General features: G+C 43.1%; 2 protein-coding genes across 3 annotated transcripts in view; one reads left to right on the plus strand and one right to left on the minus strand.

The window, feature by feature from the left end:
- LOC121635665 (beta-1,3-galactosyltransferase 1-like) overlaps positions 1–6,774 on the minus strand; it is a 157,463-nt gene extending 150,689 nt beyond the window's left edge. For both annotated transcript variants that reach the window (XR_006009507.1, XM_041978944.1), the window contains exon 1: positions 6,500–6,774. The gene's annotated coding sequence lies outside the window, so the exon portion shown is untranslated. The remainder of the gene's footprint in view (positions 1–6,499) is intronic.
- A 791-nt stretch (positions 6,775–7,565) lies between these two features.
- Positions 7,566–8,225, plus strand: LOC121635520 (putative protein TPRXL; the record flags this gene model as incomplete). Its single annotated transcript, XM_041978725.1, has 1 exon — positions 7,566–8,225. A coding segment is annotated over one exon (660 nt), but the record flags the coding sequence as incomplete, so codon positions are not given.
- Positions 8,226–15,448: the final 7,223 nt, after the last annotated feature.

Below are 15,448 nucleotides of genomic sequence, written 5' to 3' on the forward strand. Positions count from 1 at the left end.
AATTTATCGAGGCGGCCAAACTTATCAGGCTCATTTTTTCTTATCGTGCAATAAGACCTTTGTCTCATCGCGACAGGCCTAGTTATTGCCATCTAATAACCCAATTAGCTCACTGGGTTGTCTTGTGTATGAAATGTGGTAAATAAATACATTTTCCTTGCCTTAAATAAAGAAACATAATCCATCATCTGATTACTGGACTAGCCAATGCAATTACTGATTTCCTACAAAGTCGTCTGCTGCAGCTCTAATTTAGGGCACTAGAAGCCAAACAGTCATAGAGCCCAACCAGGAGATGGAAGATCTGGTGCTGTTTGACTGCTATAATGAAAATCTGGTCTAGCTGACCAGGGATGGAACTGGGAGGCATTTACAAACACAGCAGACAAACCGGCAAAATCCCCAAAAGCCATTAGAATAAATAAATAAGTGCAGGGGAGGAGATAACGCGATGCATGGGAGATGCATGAGGCTAGCTCAGCCCTGCTCTCCAACCTGCCTAGGAGACACAGATACTGGCGCGACCCTCAGGGTGCACCATGGGAATAAAGATCTTTTCATTAAGATTACTGTGACAAGCTCAAGCTAATCAAACCACTTAGACTGCGGCAGAAATGAGGACATGCGTCACTTTCCATCATGCTGGTTTGCAGTAAAATGTCAGGAAACAGAGAGACTCATCTTTTAGCTTATAAAAAAAAATTATTTTTCATTTCCTTACTTTTAAACTAATCCAGTTTACCTTTTGCTCAGTTATTAAATTGTGTAATTTTTATTTACTTATTCATTTTCAATCTGCTAGCTGTTTTTGTACCTTCTTAATTCTGCTTTTTTGATCTGTTTTAACCAAGCGGATAATTAAAATGAACTCTTATGTATATTTTTATACATGTTTATTTGTTGCTACTATTTTTAGATTTGATCTTTTTTGTGTTATTAATTTTTTCCACGCCATTGTTCTCCTCATTGGGTTCCTCCACATCGGGAGCTTTGGCTGCTTTGGCTGCGTGGTCGTTGCCGTGGTGATTGTCCTTGTCTGGGTAGTCGGGGCCCTGCACTGCAGCCCTGCGGATGTGGTGTAGACCCGGTCTGCCCTAATCTGGATGGTTTCCATGGTGACGACCTCTGTGGTCATGGGTGAGGTGGCTCTTGATATTGATGGACCCCTCGGTTATCATTTCCTCACCTGTTTCATCGGTGCCGAGTCACATGCATATTATGCATTATGTAAAGCAGTTTGTGATGTTATGCATGAAAAGGGCTTTATAAATAAAGTTTGATTTGATTAACTCCCTGTATTATGCAATGATTTGTAGTTTCTTCTTCTGCTTCAATACTAGCATTGCACCAATGTGGAAAACATCCAAAATAGAAGAAATAAGCAGGTCTGCAAGCACAGATGGATGAAAAGAAATCATCATGATCACAGTATGGTGTTGCTGGGTTTAAATCTATCATCTGTGCCTGCACAATCATATTCAGAAGCAAAGGACATGCATGGCGAAGCTCCAGCCAACAAGATTATCAAATGATCCAATAAACTCTGGACGACGGTCACAGCCGCTGATGAAAAACATAAACCCATGTGCTGCTTTCTAAGGCCTGATCCACAGACCCACCCCCCACTCCCAGCACAGGTCAGAGCACACCAACATGAAAACCCTCAGAGGAGTAAAAAGCTTGCAGGAATCAGTATTTACATCCTGAAAACTGAATGCTGTCTACTTCATAAGTGCTCATTTAGAAGCCATTCATTCTGCATGAAAAGACGTGATGAGGTAAAGATCTTCTCTAACGGATCACCTCATCATGTTATGATTCATTTAAACAGATTAACCATTACTTATTAAGAGAAGACCAAATAAATAATAATGATGCAATACTTTACGGGCTGAAGAGAGAGCCTCCTTGAGAGATGCTCCTCTCTGCAGCATTAAAAGAATAATCCTGCAGCAACAGGAGTCATTATTAATAACATGTTAGGGTTAAATTTTCTGATATAAATTACAATTCAGGGGGCTGCTTGGTCAGATGAAGGCCAATCAGAGGGCGGAGTTTACAGAAGATTTCCTTTTTGCTTCACCAGCAGGCAACAGAAAACCATGGAAAGGAAGAATAATACAGACCTCCGTTCACTCCAGGATTTATTATAATACATAATCTGTACAGCACATTTCTTCATGTCCAATATTTGCCATGAAAAAAAACTCCTATGGCCTTAAAATGGCTTCAGGGTGACTCAGGGTCCAGTTTTGTCCTCTCTTTGAGAAAATAAATATGCTAATCTGTCCCCACCCACCAGCAGCTGCAGGAGGGGCTAAATCATGATGTACTGATTAAGCCAAACTTATTTCACAGTATGCAAACTATTGCATCTGCAGCATGTAAAAAGTACTCGGATGAATGCACCTGAACAAATCCAAAGAGTCTATGCTGCATGTATCCCATAATGCAATGCACCGCCATGATCTCACAACTGTAACATGTTTGTATTTATTTGTAATTATTACTCTGATTGTTGTGTGCAGCTGATTGGCTCACATCTGACAATTTAGTTTAGTTGCATTGCACCCTGCCTGGTAATAAAGAGATCAGCTGCATCATAAAGATGCACATTTTTAAATTTCTTCTACAATAATTAAACAACAAAAACAAAGAAATTCCATTAAGTTCCACTTTTCTATTTCAGGAACTGGAAAAAATGGTACAAAATTATTCTAAGTTAGACATGTCAGTGGTTTGGGGGTTTCGTTTGGGTTGCTCTTTTTCTACACATGAAGGTAATGAACACTTAGTGATACAAGAAAAAAAATAATTAAAGTAGTAAATAAACTTTCAATACATTTTATTGATAGAAACAGAGGAACACTGAATAAAACCGTGTCTGCAGCAGGTGTCAGTTTATCAGCGTTCTGACCAGCATCCTCCTGTTCTGTGAAACTAACAATAAATCAGTGCTTTATATGAGAAGCTTTGCTCCCTGCTGTCTGCCTCCGTTCTTGTCCGGGATGCAGATGGGATGTTACGGTTCAGCTTCCCTGTGTGCAACGTAGTTTGCTGATCTTAGTTTCAGCCGTTCTTTGTTCTGCAGCTTGTGTTGCAAACTTTACCTGCTGCAGCAGCTAGTCGTCATTTGGTCGCCGTCAAACCTTTTAAACCCAGCTTATTATTTTCAGACAACAGACACATCACCATGTTCAACTTTAAGCTCTGCTACAGCTTCGCTTTCTGGACTTTCCAAGTCCATTTTCACTGCCCAACATCTCTAAGAACACACCTGCTCTGCTGCAGGTTTAGTGGTGCAGCAGTCAAAAAGGTCCCCCCGAAACAACTGAGCCATGTTCCTAACGTTGCTTAAGACAAATTTTTATCATAAGAAGAATCAAAACCAGAGAACTAGCTAAAAATGGCTCTAGCACAAGTCTGTAAACCAGCACTGGAACCACTTTGATGGAAAAATCATGAACAAGAAATTAAAAGGAACTTTAAACAGAATGTAAACGAGTTCAGTACAAGTCCAGTCAGATTCTATTTCACTCCAGTTACAATCCAGTGCCTCCCAGTTAGATCCAGATATAACACAATTTATTCAACAATCAGTCCTTTACACTCAAGATCCCCAACTCTGGTCCTCAAGGCCCATGATCCTGCAAACTTTCAGTGTCCCCCTGCTTCCACACACCTGACTCAAATTTATGGCTCAGACTTGTGCAGAGCGTCAGAGATCCATTTGGTTTGAATCAGGTGTGTTGCAGCAGGGAAACATTGCATACCTGCAGGATGGTGGGCCTTGAGAACCAGGGCTGGAGATTACTGCTTTAAATAAATCACAGAAGAAACTATGACATTTGTGTCAGTTACACCCAGCTGTTCTATGACAAAATGATCATGAATATCTCCAATAATCTGCTCTGTTTCTGTGCAGGTTTTACTTCTCAGCCCAGTTAACGGTGACTGATGATGAACAGCAGAGCGCGGCATGAAACCAGCTGATGACAGGAAAACGGGCCAAATTTAAACTGATGGTTTTCATAAAGAGACGTTTCCAAAGGAGGCAGTGGAAAAAAAGAACTGCTGACATTTGATGAGCCGAGCTGAAGCATGTTTCCCCGAGGAAAAACCAAAATGCCATTTCACGCAGAACACAAGCTACCAACAGACAGAGTTTTCCTTTAATCCGTGTTGACACGAGACACAACATCAAAAGCACAATGAGCGAAACTATGAATGAGTTAATAAGCCTGGCTGCAATCCACTTTTCTTTTACAGCCTTTACAAACAACATTCATCACTGTCATGCTCGGTTCATCTCTTCTGGGAGGGTCAGTGTTACACCGCAAATCCAACTCAAGTCATTTCCAGGACTAAAATGTGATGTAATTAAGAACATCTGGTTGCACCTGCTGCAGAATCATTTCAGCCCAACATTCGTTTTCTATTTTCCACATGTGGAATTATGTGATAGTAAACATTTAAACCATTGATTCTGTGTCACATTCATCCAGATGGGATGCTTTTACAAATAAAACCCCCCACGTGAAGGTCAAAACGAGTTCAAACCAGGTTTACTAGATACACAGAGGCAGGCAGGCAGGGGCTGCTTCCTCTCACAGGACGTCAAAAGATGTAGTTCATGTTTAACCATTAAAACTCTAGATCCCTTCGTCCCAACCTCTATCTCTTCTATCCTGATCAGTGTTCCAGGAATGGTAGTGTGTAGCTCTGTGATGGATATTTTACCCTTTAGCTGATCTACGGAAGTTTTCCAGCATTTCTATCCCGTCCAGGAGGTTTACAATCCAGCCACTAAATGTAGTTTTATTCAGAGACTCTATCTGGTAAATCCACAATGATCCATGATAACAGCATTATTTATCACATTTCACCATAAAAACATCACCATCACTACTATGTTGCTAAGAGACCTCTATTTAGACCTGGACATGATGATGAAGCCACTTCCTGTCAGACTTTCCACCAATCAGAGAGCTTAGATTGACGGTAACGTCCAATCAGGAGCAGCCAAAGATCAACCAGTGAGCAGAAAGTTCTATGTGTGTGTGAAAAGAAGAAAAATAATGCTCCTCTATGGCTGGAATAAAGCCAAGAAGACGTTTCTGATGCACGGTGGCGCCACAAAGCAGCTGAGCTGGAGTTGGTTTAGTGAGGATAGCAGGTAAATAGTAGCAGGAATAACTGGAAATGAGGAAAAAGTGGAAACATGGAAATAGTTTCTGTTGTGTGTTTGTTTCAATAACAAGATTTTTTCTCCTGAAAGCCAGTTGAATTAAAAACAGAAAAAAATGGCTTGTTGGCAGTTCTCAGTCTTATTCTTATATTTTAGCTGCATCTACGACTACATGGCCAATACGGTAAAACTAAAGTAGAAATCAGTTCATCTTCGCTTCAAACCAGACTTCCACACTTATCCACTTGAATAAAACAAATATTTGGATTTTCTATTGCCCATCTAAAAATAAATCCCTACATTTCATATCATGGGAGATTAAATCCTGGGACAATCCCAAAGTAAAGTGAAACATTCCTCCAGCACCTGGCCGCGTGCCCGTACTCCAGCTGAAGTGGGAGAATTTGGCAGCATCAGCCTTTATTAACACCCCAGACTTGTTTTTTTAGCTCAAAAAGCCAAAGTTGCTTAAAAAGTGGGGGGTTGGCTCTGTCTCTGAGAAAGTGTGAAGAGGTATTAATGCAACCACATCAAGGAGCAGCGTAATTCCAAAAAGAGGATCAGTTCTGGAGGAGGTAGACGTTGTAGATCCGTGGCATTTGCGTTTCAAAGTCAAAATAAATCTGTGGAAAAGGAGTTCGGGAGGCTTAGTCGGCTGTGAATGATTGTTTCCGACTCTTTGACTTCAAGGTAAAATCCTATTGAGCAGCATGTCAGTAAAGGTTAGCCTACATTTGTTGCCTTCCTGGAGCAGTGCAGCTGTATCTGACAGAGTGATGAAACACAGCTGGGTGCCTCTCATCCCTCTGTGCCATGAAACAGAAGGCTGGTGGATTTTACTAGTTTATGTTTAGGTGACATGGATTAGCAGCCAGATAAATCACTGAGGCTTTAAAGTGCACAACGCTCCCATCTACTTAGACAATCTGGATTTATTCTGTCTCTGCTTTGTTTCATCTTCCTCTGAAGCACACATCAGTAACGATGGCACGCGCTTAAAACCAGGGATTATACAGATTCGTGGATTATCTGTTAGGCACCAATTGGTAGCAGCTGCGTGGACGTGACGTGACGCCAGAAAATAAACTAAAAATGCCCAAAAGTAAACAAAGAAAATAATAAACATCCACTGTAACAGCCGGACATGAAGCCTGCACGAGCCAGGAAATTATCAGCAACAGAAACAAGTCAAATGATGGTTTCATGACCAAAGAGGAACCAGCGGCTGGACTCAGGTTCACTCAGAGGCAGCCGCGCGCGCCCAAGGATGCAAGACACACTCACACGCACGCGCGTTTTGTAGACACCTACCCGTACCGTACCGTGCTGTTCCGTTGTCCCGGTCGCTCCAACTTCGCGCTCTGGTCCGCTCCGCAGACCCGCACCGAGTCCACCTCTGCTCGGCGTCTCGCGCTGGCTGCACGCCGCGCTCGCGCTCGCGCAGCCGGCAGAGGACAGAAGAGCGGCCAATCAGTGGATGGCTGACGGAGAGAGAGAGAGAGAGGGAGAGCGTGCACTGCTTTGTTTGTGCCGGTTCAGACACTTCGGAGCGCTTCTCATCTGAGATGCATCTACACCCACGTCCGGTTCAGCTGCAGGAGGGGACGCAAGGACGTAGGGGACATTAGTGTCCCACGGAAGACACGTGTTTATTTTGCAGCATCATGTAATGAAGTGCATGTGAAATCTGAAGAATCTGAAGTTTATGGTGCAAAATATTCTTTTCATGGACAAAAAATCCACTTAGTCATCAACATGAAGCCTGAATGAAAATGTTTTCATTAAAAGATGTAATAAGTGTTTAACTAAACATCATTTTAAAGAAAAAATGTACGTTATAATGATCATTTCTACTCATTGTAATTGAATAAACTTGGTTATATGAGAGGAAATGCTCATTTTTTCACAGTTTTAACAACAAACATGTTAAATATTTTATGGTTCATTTTAAGGAATCTGTGACTAAAATGTGTTTTTAAGTCTGAACGATGCAAAGAGAAGGTGAGAGAAACACCAGAGTCTGACATGACTTCACTTTCATTCAGTCAGTTATTTCCAACAGGTCACAGCCCTGAATTCACCTGCATCTCCACCTTCTGCATCATCATCTCCACCTTCTGCATCATCATCTCCACCCTCTGCATCATCATCTCCACCCTCTGCATCATCATCTCCACCCTCCTCACCAACATCTCCTCCCTCTGCATCATCATCTCCACCTTCTGCATCATCATCTCCACCTTCTGCATCATCATCTCCACCCTCTGCATCATCATCTCCTCCCTCCTCACCAACATCTCCACCCTCTGCATCATCATCTCCACCCTCTGCATCATCATCTCCACCCTCCTCACCAACATCTCCTCCCTCTGCATCATCATCTCCACCCTCCTCACCAACATCTCCTCCCTCTGCATCATCATCTCCTCCCTCTGCATCATCATCTCCACCCTCCTCACCAACATCTCCTCCCTCTGCATCATCATCTCCTCCCTCTGCATCATCATCTCCACCCTCTGCATCATCATCTCCACCCTCCTCACCAACATCTCCTCCCTCTGCACCATCATCTCCTCCCTCTGCATCATCATCTCCTCCCTCTGCATCATCATCTCCACCCTCTGCATCATCATCTCTTCCCTCTGTATCATCATCTCCACCCTCTGCATCATCATCTCCACCCTCCTCACCAACATCTCCACCCTCTGCACCATCATCTCCACCCTCTGCATCATCATCTCCACCCTCTGCATCATCATCTCCACCCTCCTCACCAACATCTCCACCCTCTGCATCATCATCTCCACCCTCCTCACCAACATCTCCTCCCTCTGCACCATCATCTCCTCCCTCTGCATCATCATCTCCACCCTCTGCATCATCATCTCTTCCCTCTGTATCATCATCTCCACCCTCTGCATCATCATCTCCACCCTCCTCACCAACATCTCCACCCTCTGCACCATCATCTCCACCCTCTGCATCATCATCTCCACCCTCTGCATCATCATCTCCACCCTCTGAACTGCAGCTTTGATTAATTCGCCTAACAAAATACCACCCTGATTCATGCTAAGGAAATAAGTTTATTACTGACTCACTGTTGTTTTTTACCATCATTGATGACTCAGCAGAAATAAAGAAAATATAAACATTTACACTGACTCACTCGAAAAAAATACCAATGTCCACCTTTTTTTTTTTTCTTTACTCCTGACCTTGTGACCGATGACATAATTACCGTTAGCACCGCTCTCTGGCTGTAGCTAGTGCTAGCTAGAAGCACCAGGAGACGCTAATCAGGTTAGCAAGAAACAAGCATTAAGAGCCAGCTGTAAAAGTTTAAATGGGTTATAAGCATGGACAGTGGTTGCTTGGTACAGATAGAGTAGTGCCGCAATGATCGCTCAACCGTTTGTCCGATGGAAAATGGTTTGGAAAACTCAGGACTTACCGGACATAAGTAGGGACATACCAATACCACCCCTATTCAATTCTACACCCATGAGAGGATGGCTAACTGGTTCTCTGGAGTACACCATCATGCCCATCACGGCTAACAATTGAAGGTGCCTCTGAATCTAATATGAACATCTGTGGCCATTTTGATTAATTCTTGATGATAAATTAATCAAAGACTGTGTAGCTGAAGGACCCCTCTGCCTCGTCTGTAATCCAGCTTTTAATTAGAACATAATAAGAATTTCAATCAATAATCAAAGCAATTGTTCTACAACGCTGTAAACCTCTCCTCCTCTTCAGCATCTAAGAAACAGGGATGTAAGGAACGCCATTCTTTCTCTGCAGCGATGCGTTCAGAAGCTCGTTTCCAGTCTGCAATCTGGTTTTATGATTTTTCTTTTTTCCTTCAGTGTGAAGGACATGAGTGGGTTAAAAGCATGTGGCATGAAATGAAAGCAGAATCTTAGACATATGCTGTCTTCACATTAAATAGGACAAGTATAAATGTATTAATGTGGGCCATGTCTTTGTTTTTGTGCATGTTAGAGGTTTGTCCAACGTACGTTTTCTTGCTCTAAAACCCTGATTTAAATAAAATGGATCTCCCTAACAGTTTGTCAGTCCATGCAGAAGTCTGACACATTGGTTTGAGCTAGAATCTCCCTGCTCTGCAGTTACCCAGCATGCACAGTAGCAGAAGTGAAACATCTACTGGTTATTTAAAATATACAAAACTGAGCCAGAGGCTGTTTGCTACTGGTCTTTTGCATGGCCCCATAAAAGATCCAAGACCTCTAGAAGCAGGTCCTGTGGTCCACTGGTCTCAAACATATTTTCCTTGAGAATCCTCTTCATGCAACTACCAACAAGCCGTGGAAGCGAGCTTTTTTTTACTCCTGGTTTTCTGTTGTTCCTCTTTCACGTATGGCGGGCGTCGGAGGAGGTGAGGACCCAATTACAGGTAGACAGCTCAGGAGGCAGATTCGGTGCAGGTTAAAAAGGTTTATTGCCCAGGATCCAGAACAGGACAAACATAACAAAAACCAGAGGAAACAGGCATGCGTGAATGGTGAGGATCCGACAAGGAATAACAGAAAACCAGGAGTACTTATACACAGAGGGAATAACAAGACAGGTGAAGTGGATGACTAATCAGACCAGGTGAACTAACGAGGCAGGAACAGAAAACCACAGAACACAAGGAAAAAAACGAACTAAACATGACCAGAAACCCAAAAACATAAAGTCCATAACCGTGACAATAAATGGTATTTTTGTCTGCAATTTCACTGTAATTTCTGTAATTTTTGACTTTTTAAAGTGTTTTTACAGTATGGTTCAACATTTTTAAGATTTCTACAGCTGGACTCACATCCAGTCTGAGGAAATACTCAGACATTTCGGTTTGTTTGATCACCACTATGTGAGCCTGCAAAGTTGCACGAGTGAATGCAAACGTTTAACCTAATCAGCTACTAAACTTTAGTACGACTAATGCCCCGTTTCCACCAACAAGTCTGGCTTGTTTATAACAAGACTCATATACAACAAGCAGCTATAAAGTCATGGACCTCAAGACATTTTTATTCTTTTATTTTTATTATATTATTTGTTTTATTATTATTATATTGTATTGCAATTTTCTTTGCAAAAATCATTTTCAATATTGATAAAACAATTGCTACAGATATATATATATATATATATATATATATATATATATATATATATGTATGATTAAAAAGGTAAAATATCTGGTGTTGATGATGATGCAACACACACAGCAGAGGTCAGAGGTTAAGGTGTTATTTTAGTAGTTGTTGAAGTATTGCTCCAAGCTGCTGGCAAGCAGCAATGAGCAGCAGGCTGAAGGTCAAGTCAGATCACTTCTTTCTATGTCTACACCCCCAGAAATACATTTTCCTACAACTTGAAGCTTTCAGCTGTTGTATTTCAGGACATTTATCCGATACAACTGTGGAGTTTGTCCTCCATCATTTACACTGAAGGACTTTTCCAGAGCAGAACGACTGTTGGAAACCTTTGAATCAACCTGGCTGGTTTTGCTTAATCTGTTAACAAATGTCATTGCCTCTCGATCCAAATCAGTTTAGCAGAACCACAATCTTTGTGATTTTGTTTTTAACCAAACATACAGTCTTTAAGAGCAATAACTAAAACATGCTTCTTCAGATGCCGACCGAACTGCTACAAGTTATTATTCAGTAGTTCAGCTTTTAGAGGACTGATTAAATAAAAATATAAATACCTTTTTTCCCTGTTCAGATCTTTGTGTTGCTGTGCTAGTATCTATAAAAGATGTAGCAAAAGAAGCTACAACATCTATCTGGATCTCCGCGCTGCTTTGGTACATCTCAGAATCCTGGTGCACAGGCTGGAAAACTGGGCTGGACTTTCTGGAGCAGTTCTTTCTTAATCTTTCTTAATCAGTTCTGATTGGCAGCTATGAATAAGAGCAAGTGGCCATGACTTGTGGAGTTCATATTACAGAACTTTATCATTGATTATCCCAGTTATGCAGACGATACACAACTTCATGTGTCTCTATCGCCAGACGACTGCAGCCCAACAGACTGAAGTGCCAGCGTTAAGGATGTGTCAAGCAGAGATGGTCTGGACCCATAAACGCAGACGCAAGACGACCCAGGAGGCAGAGGTAAAACTGAGAAAAGACAGTTTATTCGAGTCTGTGCAGGGGCAGTATCGGGATGCTGAAGAGCCCCTTTGGCTGAGTCCAGAAACTGATGGCTGGAGGAATCAGGGAGTTGAGGTGGAGCAGACAGGACCGGTGAGGAGGGAGCAGAGCCAAGAGGTGAGTGAGGTACGCCCGGCCGGAAGATCAGCTTCACCAGGAGTCTGAACACAACGGGTATCGTTAGAATTAGCAACAATAACCAAACAGAAGACAAAAGACAACAAGTACCAGGCAAGATAACTAGACGACCTGGTGGAGGATCGTAGAATGAGCTGGTGGTTAAATGCTGCTCGGAATGAGGGTGGCTGGACTGCAGGATGAGACTCTGGTGTGGTGATCAGCCCAGGTGTAGTGATGGCTGCCCTGGAGTAACCCTGGCCAGATACAGGCATGACACACAAAACAGACAGAGGGAAACAAATGGACGCACTAGGGCAATCTGGGAACCACACACACACCGGGGAGACAGACAGGAACCCTAACAGCCAGTGCCTGGAGAAATAAACATCTGGATTAAATGTTGACAAAAGTGAGATTATACAGTTTGGTAGTAAAGAGGAGAGGGTCAGCATTGGTAAACCCCAAGCAGTGTGAAGCCTATGCAGAAGTGCAATAAATTGCAGTTCACTCCTCGTCCACTAGGGGCTCCAAAACAGAGTCAATCCCGTAGAAAAGACCAACTTCACAGCAGAAATAAACATGTTTAAAGCCTGGTACAAAAATCAACTTTAGGATTAATAAGTCAAGTTTACCTTCATGACAACTGTGAAGGGAGTGAATTTTTTTCTAACTCATCCATTTAGATGTTATTTAATCTTGAAATTCGGCATAATTAGGGGCGTGTCCTTTTGATTGACATGTATCTAATATCAGCGGAAAGGAGGGAGAGTTCAGCACTACTGTGGTTTTTAGCCGGCTAACAGTGCGCGACAGTTCAGCTCTTCAGAAACCTTTGGGTGACGTCACAGAGGCTCGGTCCATCTTTTATATACAGTCTATGGTAAACCCTGGAGACTCAGACTCTTAAACCACAGAATAGGTTGGAAACCGTGGAGTGTTGATAGACTCAGGCCTGATCTGACATGAAAGCTGTCACTGAGACTGCTTTGTACCAACTCAGAAACACCAGCAGAATTAAAGGTTTGGTCTCTCAGTAAGACCAGTGGAAACTCTTCCATGTATTCCTCTTCAGCAGACTGGATTACTGTACTGGTTCATAACTGGACTTCCCAGAAAAATGACTAAATATCTGCAGCTCATCCAGATGCTGCTGCTGGAGTTTTAACCAGGACTAAGAGGTCTAAACACATCACACCAGTTATAACATCTTTATACTGGTTTCCAGTCTGTCACAAGATATATTTGAAATCCCAGAATACTGGGATACGTTCAGAGGATTTAAACCTAGCACGACTCAAATTCTAACTATCTGCCAGTTTCGCCTGATCTTCAGCTAAATTGAATCATTTATGGATACAAAGCAGCCTTAAATCTCAATGTTTACTCCACAGAATTTTATGATGATGAGGCTGCTCGTAATTCCCAGTCCAACCATTCTGACAGACTTCCACAGCAGGGTTGTGCCATGAACATGACACCATGAACAAGACCAGTTCCAGGCCAGACTCACCTGTAGCACAGACATCCTGTTTGGTGTGTGATAGCTTTGCAGGTGGATGAAATGATTTAAAGCATCTGCTTCCAAATGTCAGTGAAAACATTGCTGCAAAAAACATAATGTCCAATTTAAAAAATGCCAAACGGCATTCTGGGACAGGATGCTGAATTATTGAACCAGCATCTGTGGCATCAGTGTCTGTCAGCACAACGCTGCATGACCCACCAGAAATGGTGAAGCCATCACTTTTAGCTGCTGTAATTAACGCAGCAATATTTCCTCTAAGCAGCCAATTACCCCCCCCCCCCCCCCCCCCCCCCCCCCCCCCCCACACACACACACACACATTATGTTCAACCTCTAAATGAGGAGGGAGGAAAGAAGAGGCACCTAATGGAAAAGTCTGTAAATTCAGTGAAAATCAATATGATTTCACTGAAGAGGCTTCACCTGGGAGGCTGTGCATTAGAACCAGTGATACCTAAGGCAGGGTTGTCAAACATAAGCCACAGGGGCCAAAACTGGCCCACAGGATGAATTTGCTAAATGTATATAACTATCATCCATATATATATGTTTTTGTAATTTCTAGGGTTTTTTGCTGTATGTCGCTGGTCTGAGCCGCTGGAGCTCCGATTGCATTGAATCTGCTTTTGATCTAAATTGATTTTAACAGCCTGACATAGGAGATCCAGATAAGAGGTGCTATTTCTTCCACTTCTCTTAGGGATTAAAATGTTTTGTCTGTTTAACTTTATTCCAAACTCAAGAAATAACAGACATGAAAACAGGGTAAAACTCTTTATTCAGAGAAAGGAAGCTAATAAAGATGATATGTAACATACGCAGTGCACGCCAGGTGCATTCAGTCAGCATCAAACAAAGCAAGATAATGATTGGTATAAAACTCTAAATCATTCCAGAGCAGTTCATCTCTCCATGGACACAGATGTAAAATGATGTGATCGCCAGCGCTGCTTGCTTTTTACTTAAATCAACCAAATTCAAACCCCATCACTGTCCTCGCTATCGTAGCATCTGTTCCTCTTGATCTGCTGCTCCGCTGTCAGGACGTCCTCATCCTCCGTCCAGAGGGAAGCGTCGGCCGTGGAGATGTCACCCCTCACATCTCCCAACTCTATGCCAAAGTCTAAAAGGTCATCCAGCGCCGACGCCAGAGGCCTCCCCCCGGCTGATTTGAAACCAGATAGCAGGCTGGAGCTGCTGGAGCTCAGGCCGGCGAAAACATCCTGGAGGAAGGTTGATGTGCTGACCTGCGGCTGGGCGGCCGTGTGTCTGAAAGCGAGCGCTCCCTCGGCTGGCTCTGGGAAGAAATCTGTTTCTGAATAGCAGTCTGTGGTGGCTGCCATGTGTTTGGCACCCTCTGGCACAAAAGCGTCATCCCTCTCAGCCAAATGCAGCAGTTCACTTGGCATCCAGTTTGATTGCTTTGGTCTGATAGCATCTGCCACAAGCAGTGGCTGGTGTTCCTTCTCCTCACCTTCATCAAGCTCTTCAACCAGTGTTTCCTGCTGGGATAAAGCCTGGTTGTTATTATTATTGTTGGAGTTTCCATTCAGCACCGGAGCTTCAGACGTCTCCTCATCTATTAACGTGACTTTTACCTCCTCTTCTTTCTTTCCACCTTCCATATCCTTTTGGCTTTCCTCAGGTTCCTTTTCTTTCACTTCCTCCACCGTTTCTGAACTTTTCGCTTCGTTCTTCTCATCTTTTGTGCTTTCCCCACCTCTGTGATCATCCCCTTCCCTTTGCTCCCTCTCCTCGCCTCCATCATGGCGTTCAGAAGCCACCTCCAAGCAGCCGTTTGGCTCTTTGCTCGTCGGTTCCTCGCCCATGGTGGATGGGGGGGAGGCCTGAACCTCTGGCACTGCTGGAGTCTCCTCAGGCTCTTTTATGCATCCCTGATCTCCATTTTGTTCTTCAACCATGGCATGACCAGTCTTTTTTGATGAAGGCTTATTGAAGTCATTTTCCTGAGCTGAGCCCTCTTTTGGGGGCCACGATGGCTTAACCAACTTCAACTCCTCCTCAATCGTGAAGGATTTCTTTGGAGAATCGACTTGTGGAGGCCACACTACTGAAATTTTACTCGCTGGCCTTTTGTTTTCATCACTTACTTTGCAGACATCGTTGCCCGGAATTATCGCTGTGCTCTCAGGTGTGGAACATCTTGAATCTTGGACTTTCCTTTCAGGTCTTGGTGACTTTATGGCTGAATCCTGCTGGTTCTTGTTACTCCAAAGTTCTTTGTGTGGCTTATGTCCAAATCCCTCGTCGTAATTTCCTTTGGATTTAAACAGTTGCTTGTAGTGTGGCTGGCAGTACATTTGTCCATGGAGAGAGGCGTAGTTGCCGAGGCTGGTTTTAAAAAAAGAGGAGAAATAATTAAAATATGCTAAAATGCTCTGTCAACATGTCTCTGCTCTGTGAAGAAGCACCACCT

This window comes from Melanotaenia boesemani, chromosome 24 (genome assembly GCF_017639745.1).
Source record: "Melanotaenia boesemani isolate fMelBoe1 chromosome 24, fMelBoe1.pri, whole genome shotgun sequence".
NCBI lineage: Eukaryota > Metazoa > Chordata > Actinopteri > Atheriniformes > Melanotaeniidae > Melanotaenia > Melanotaenia boesemani.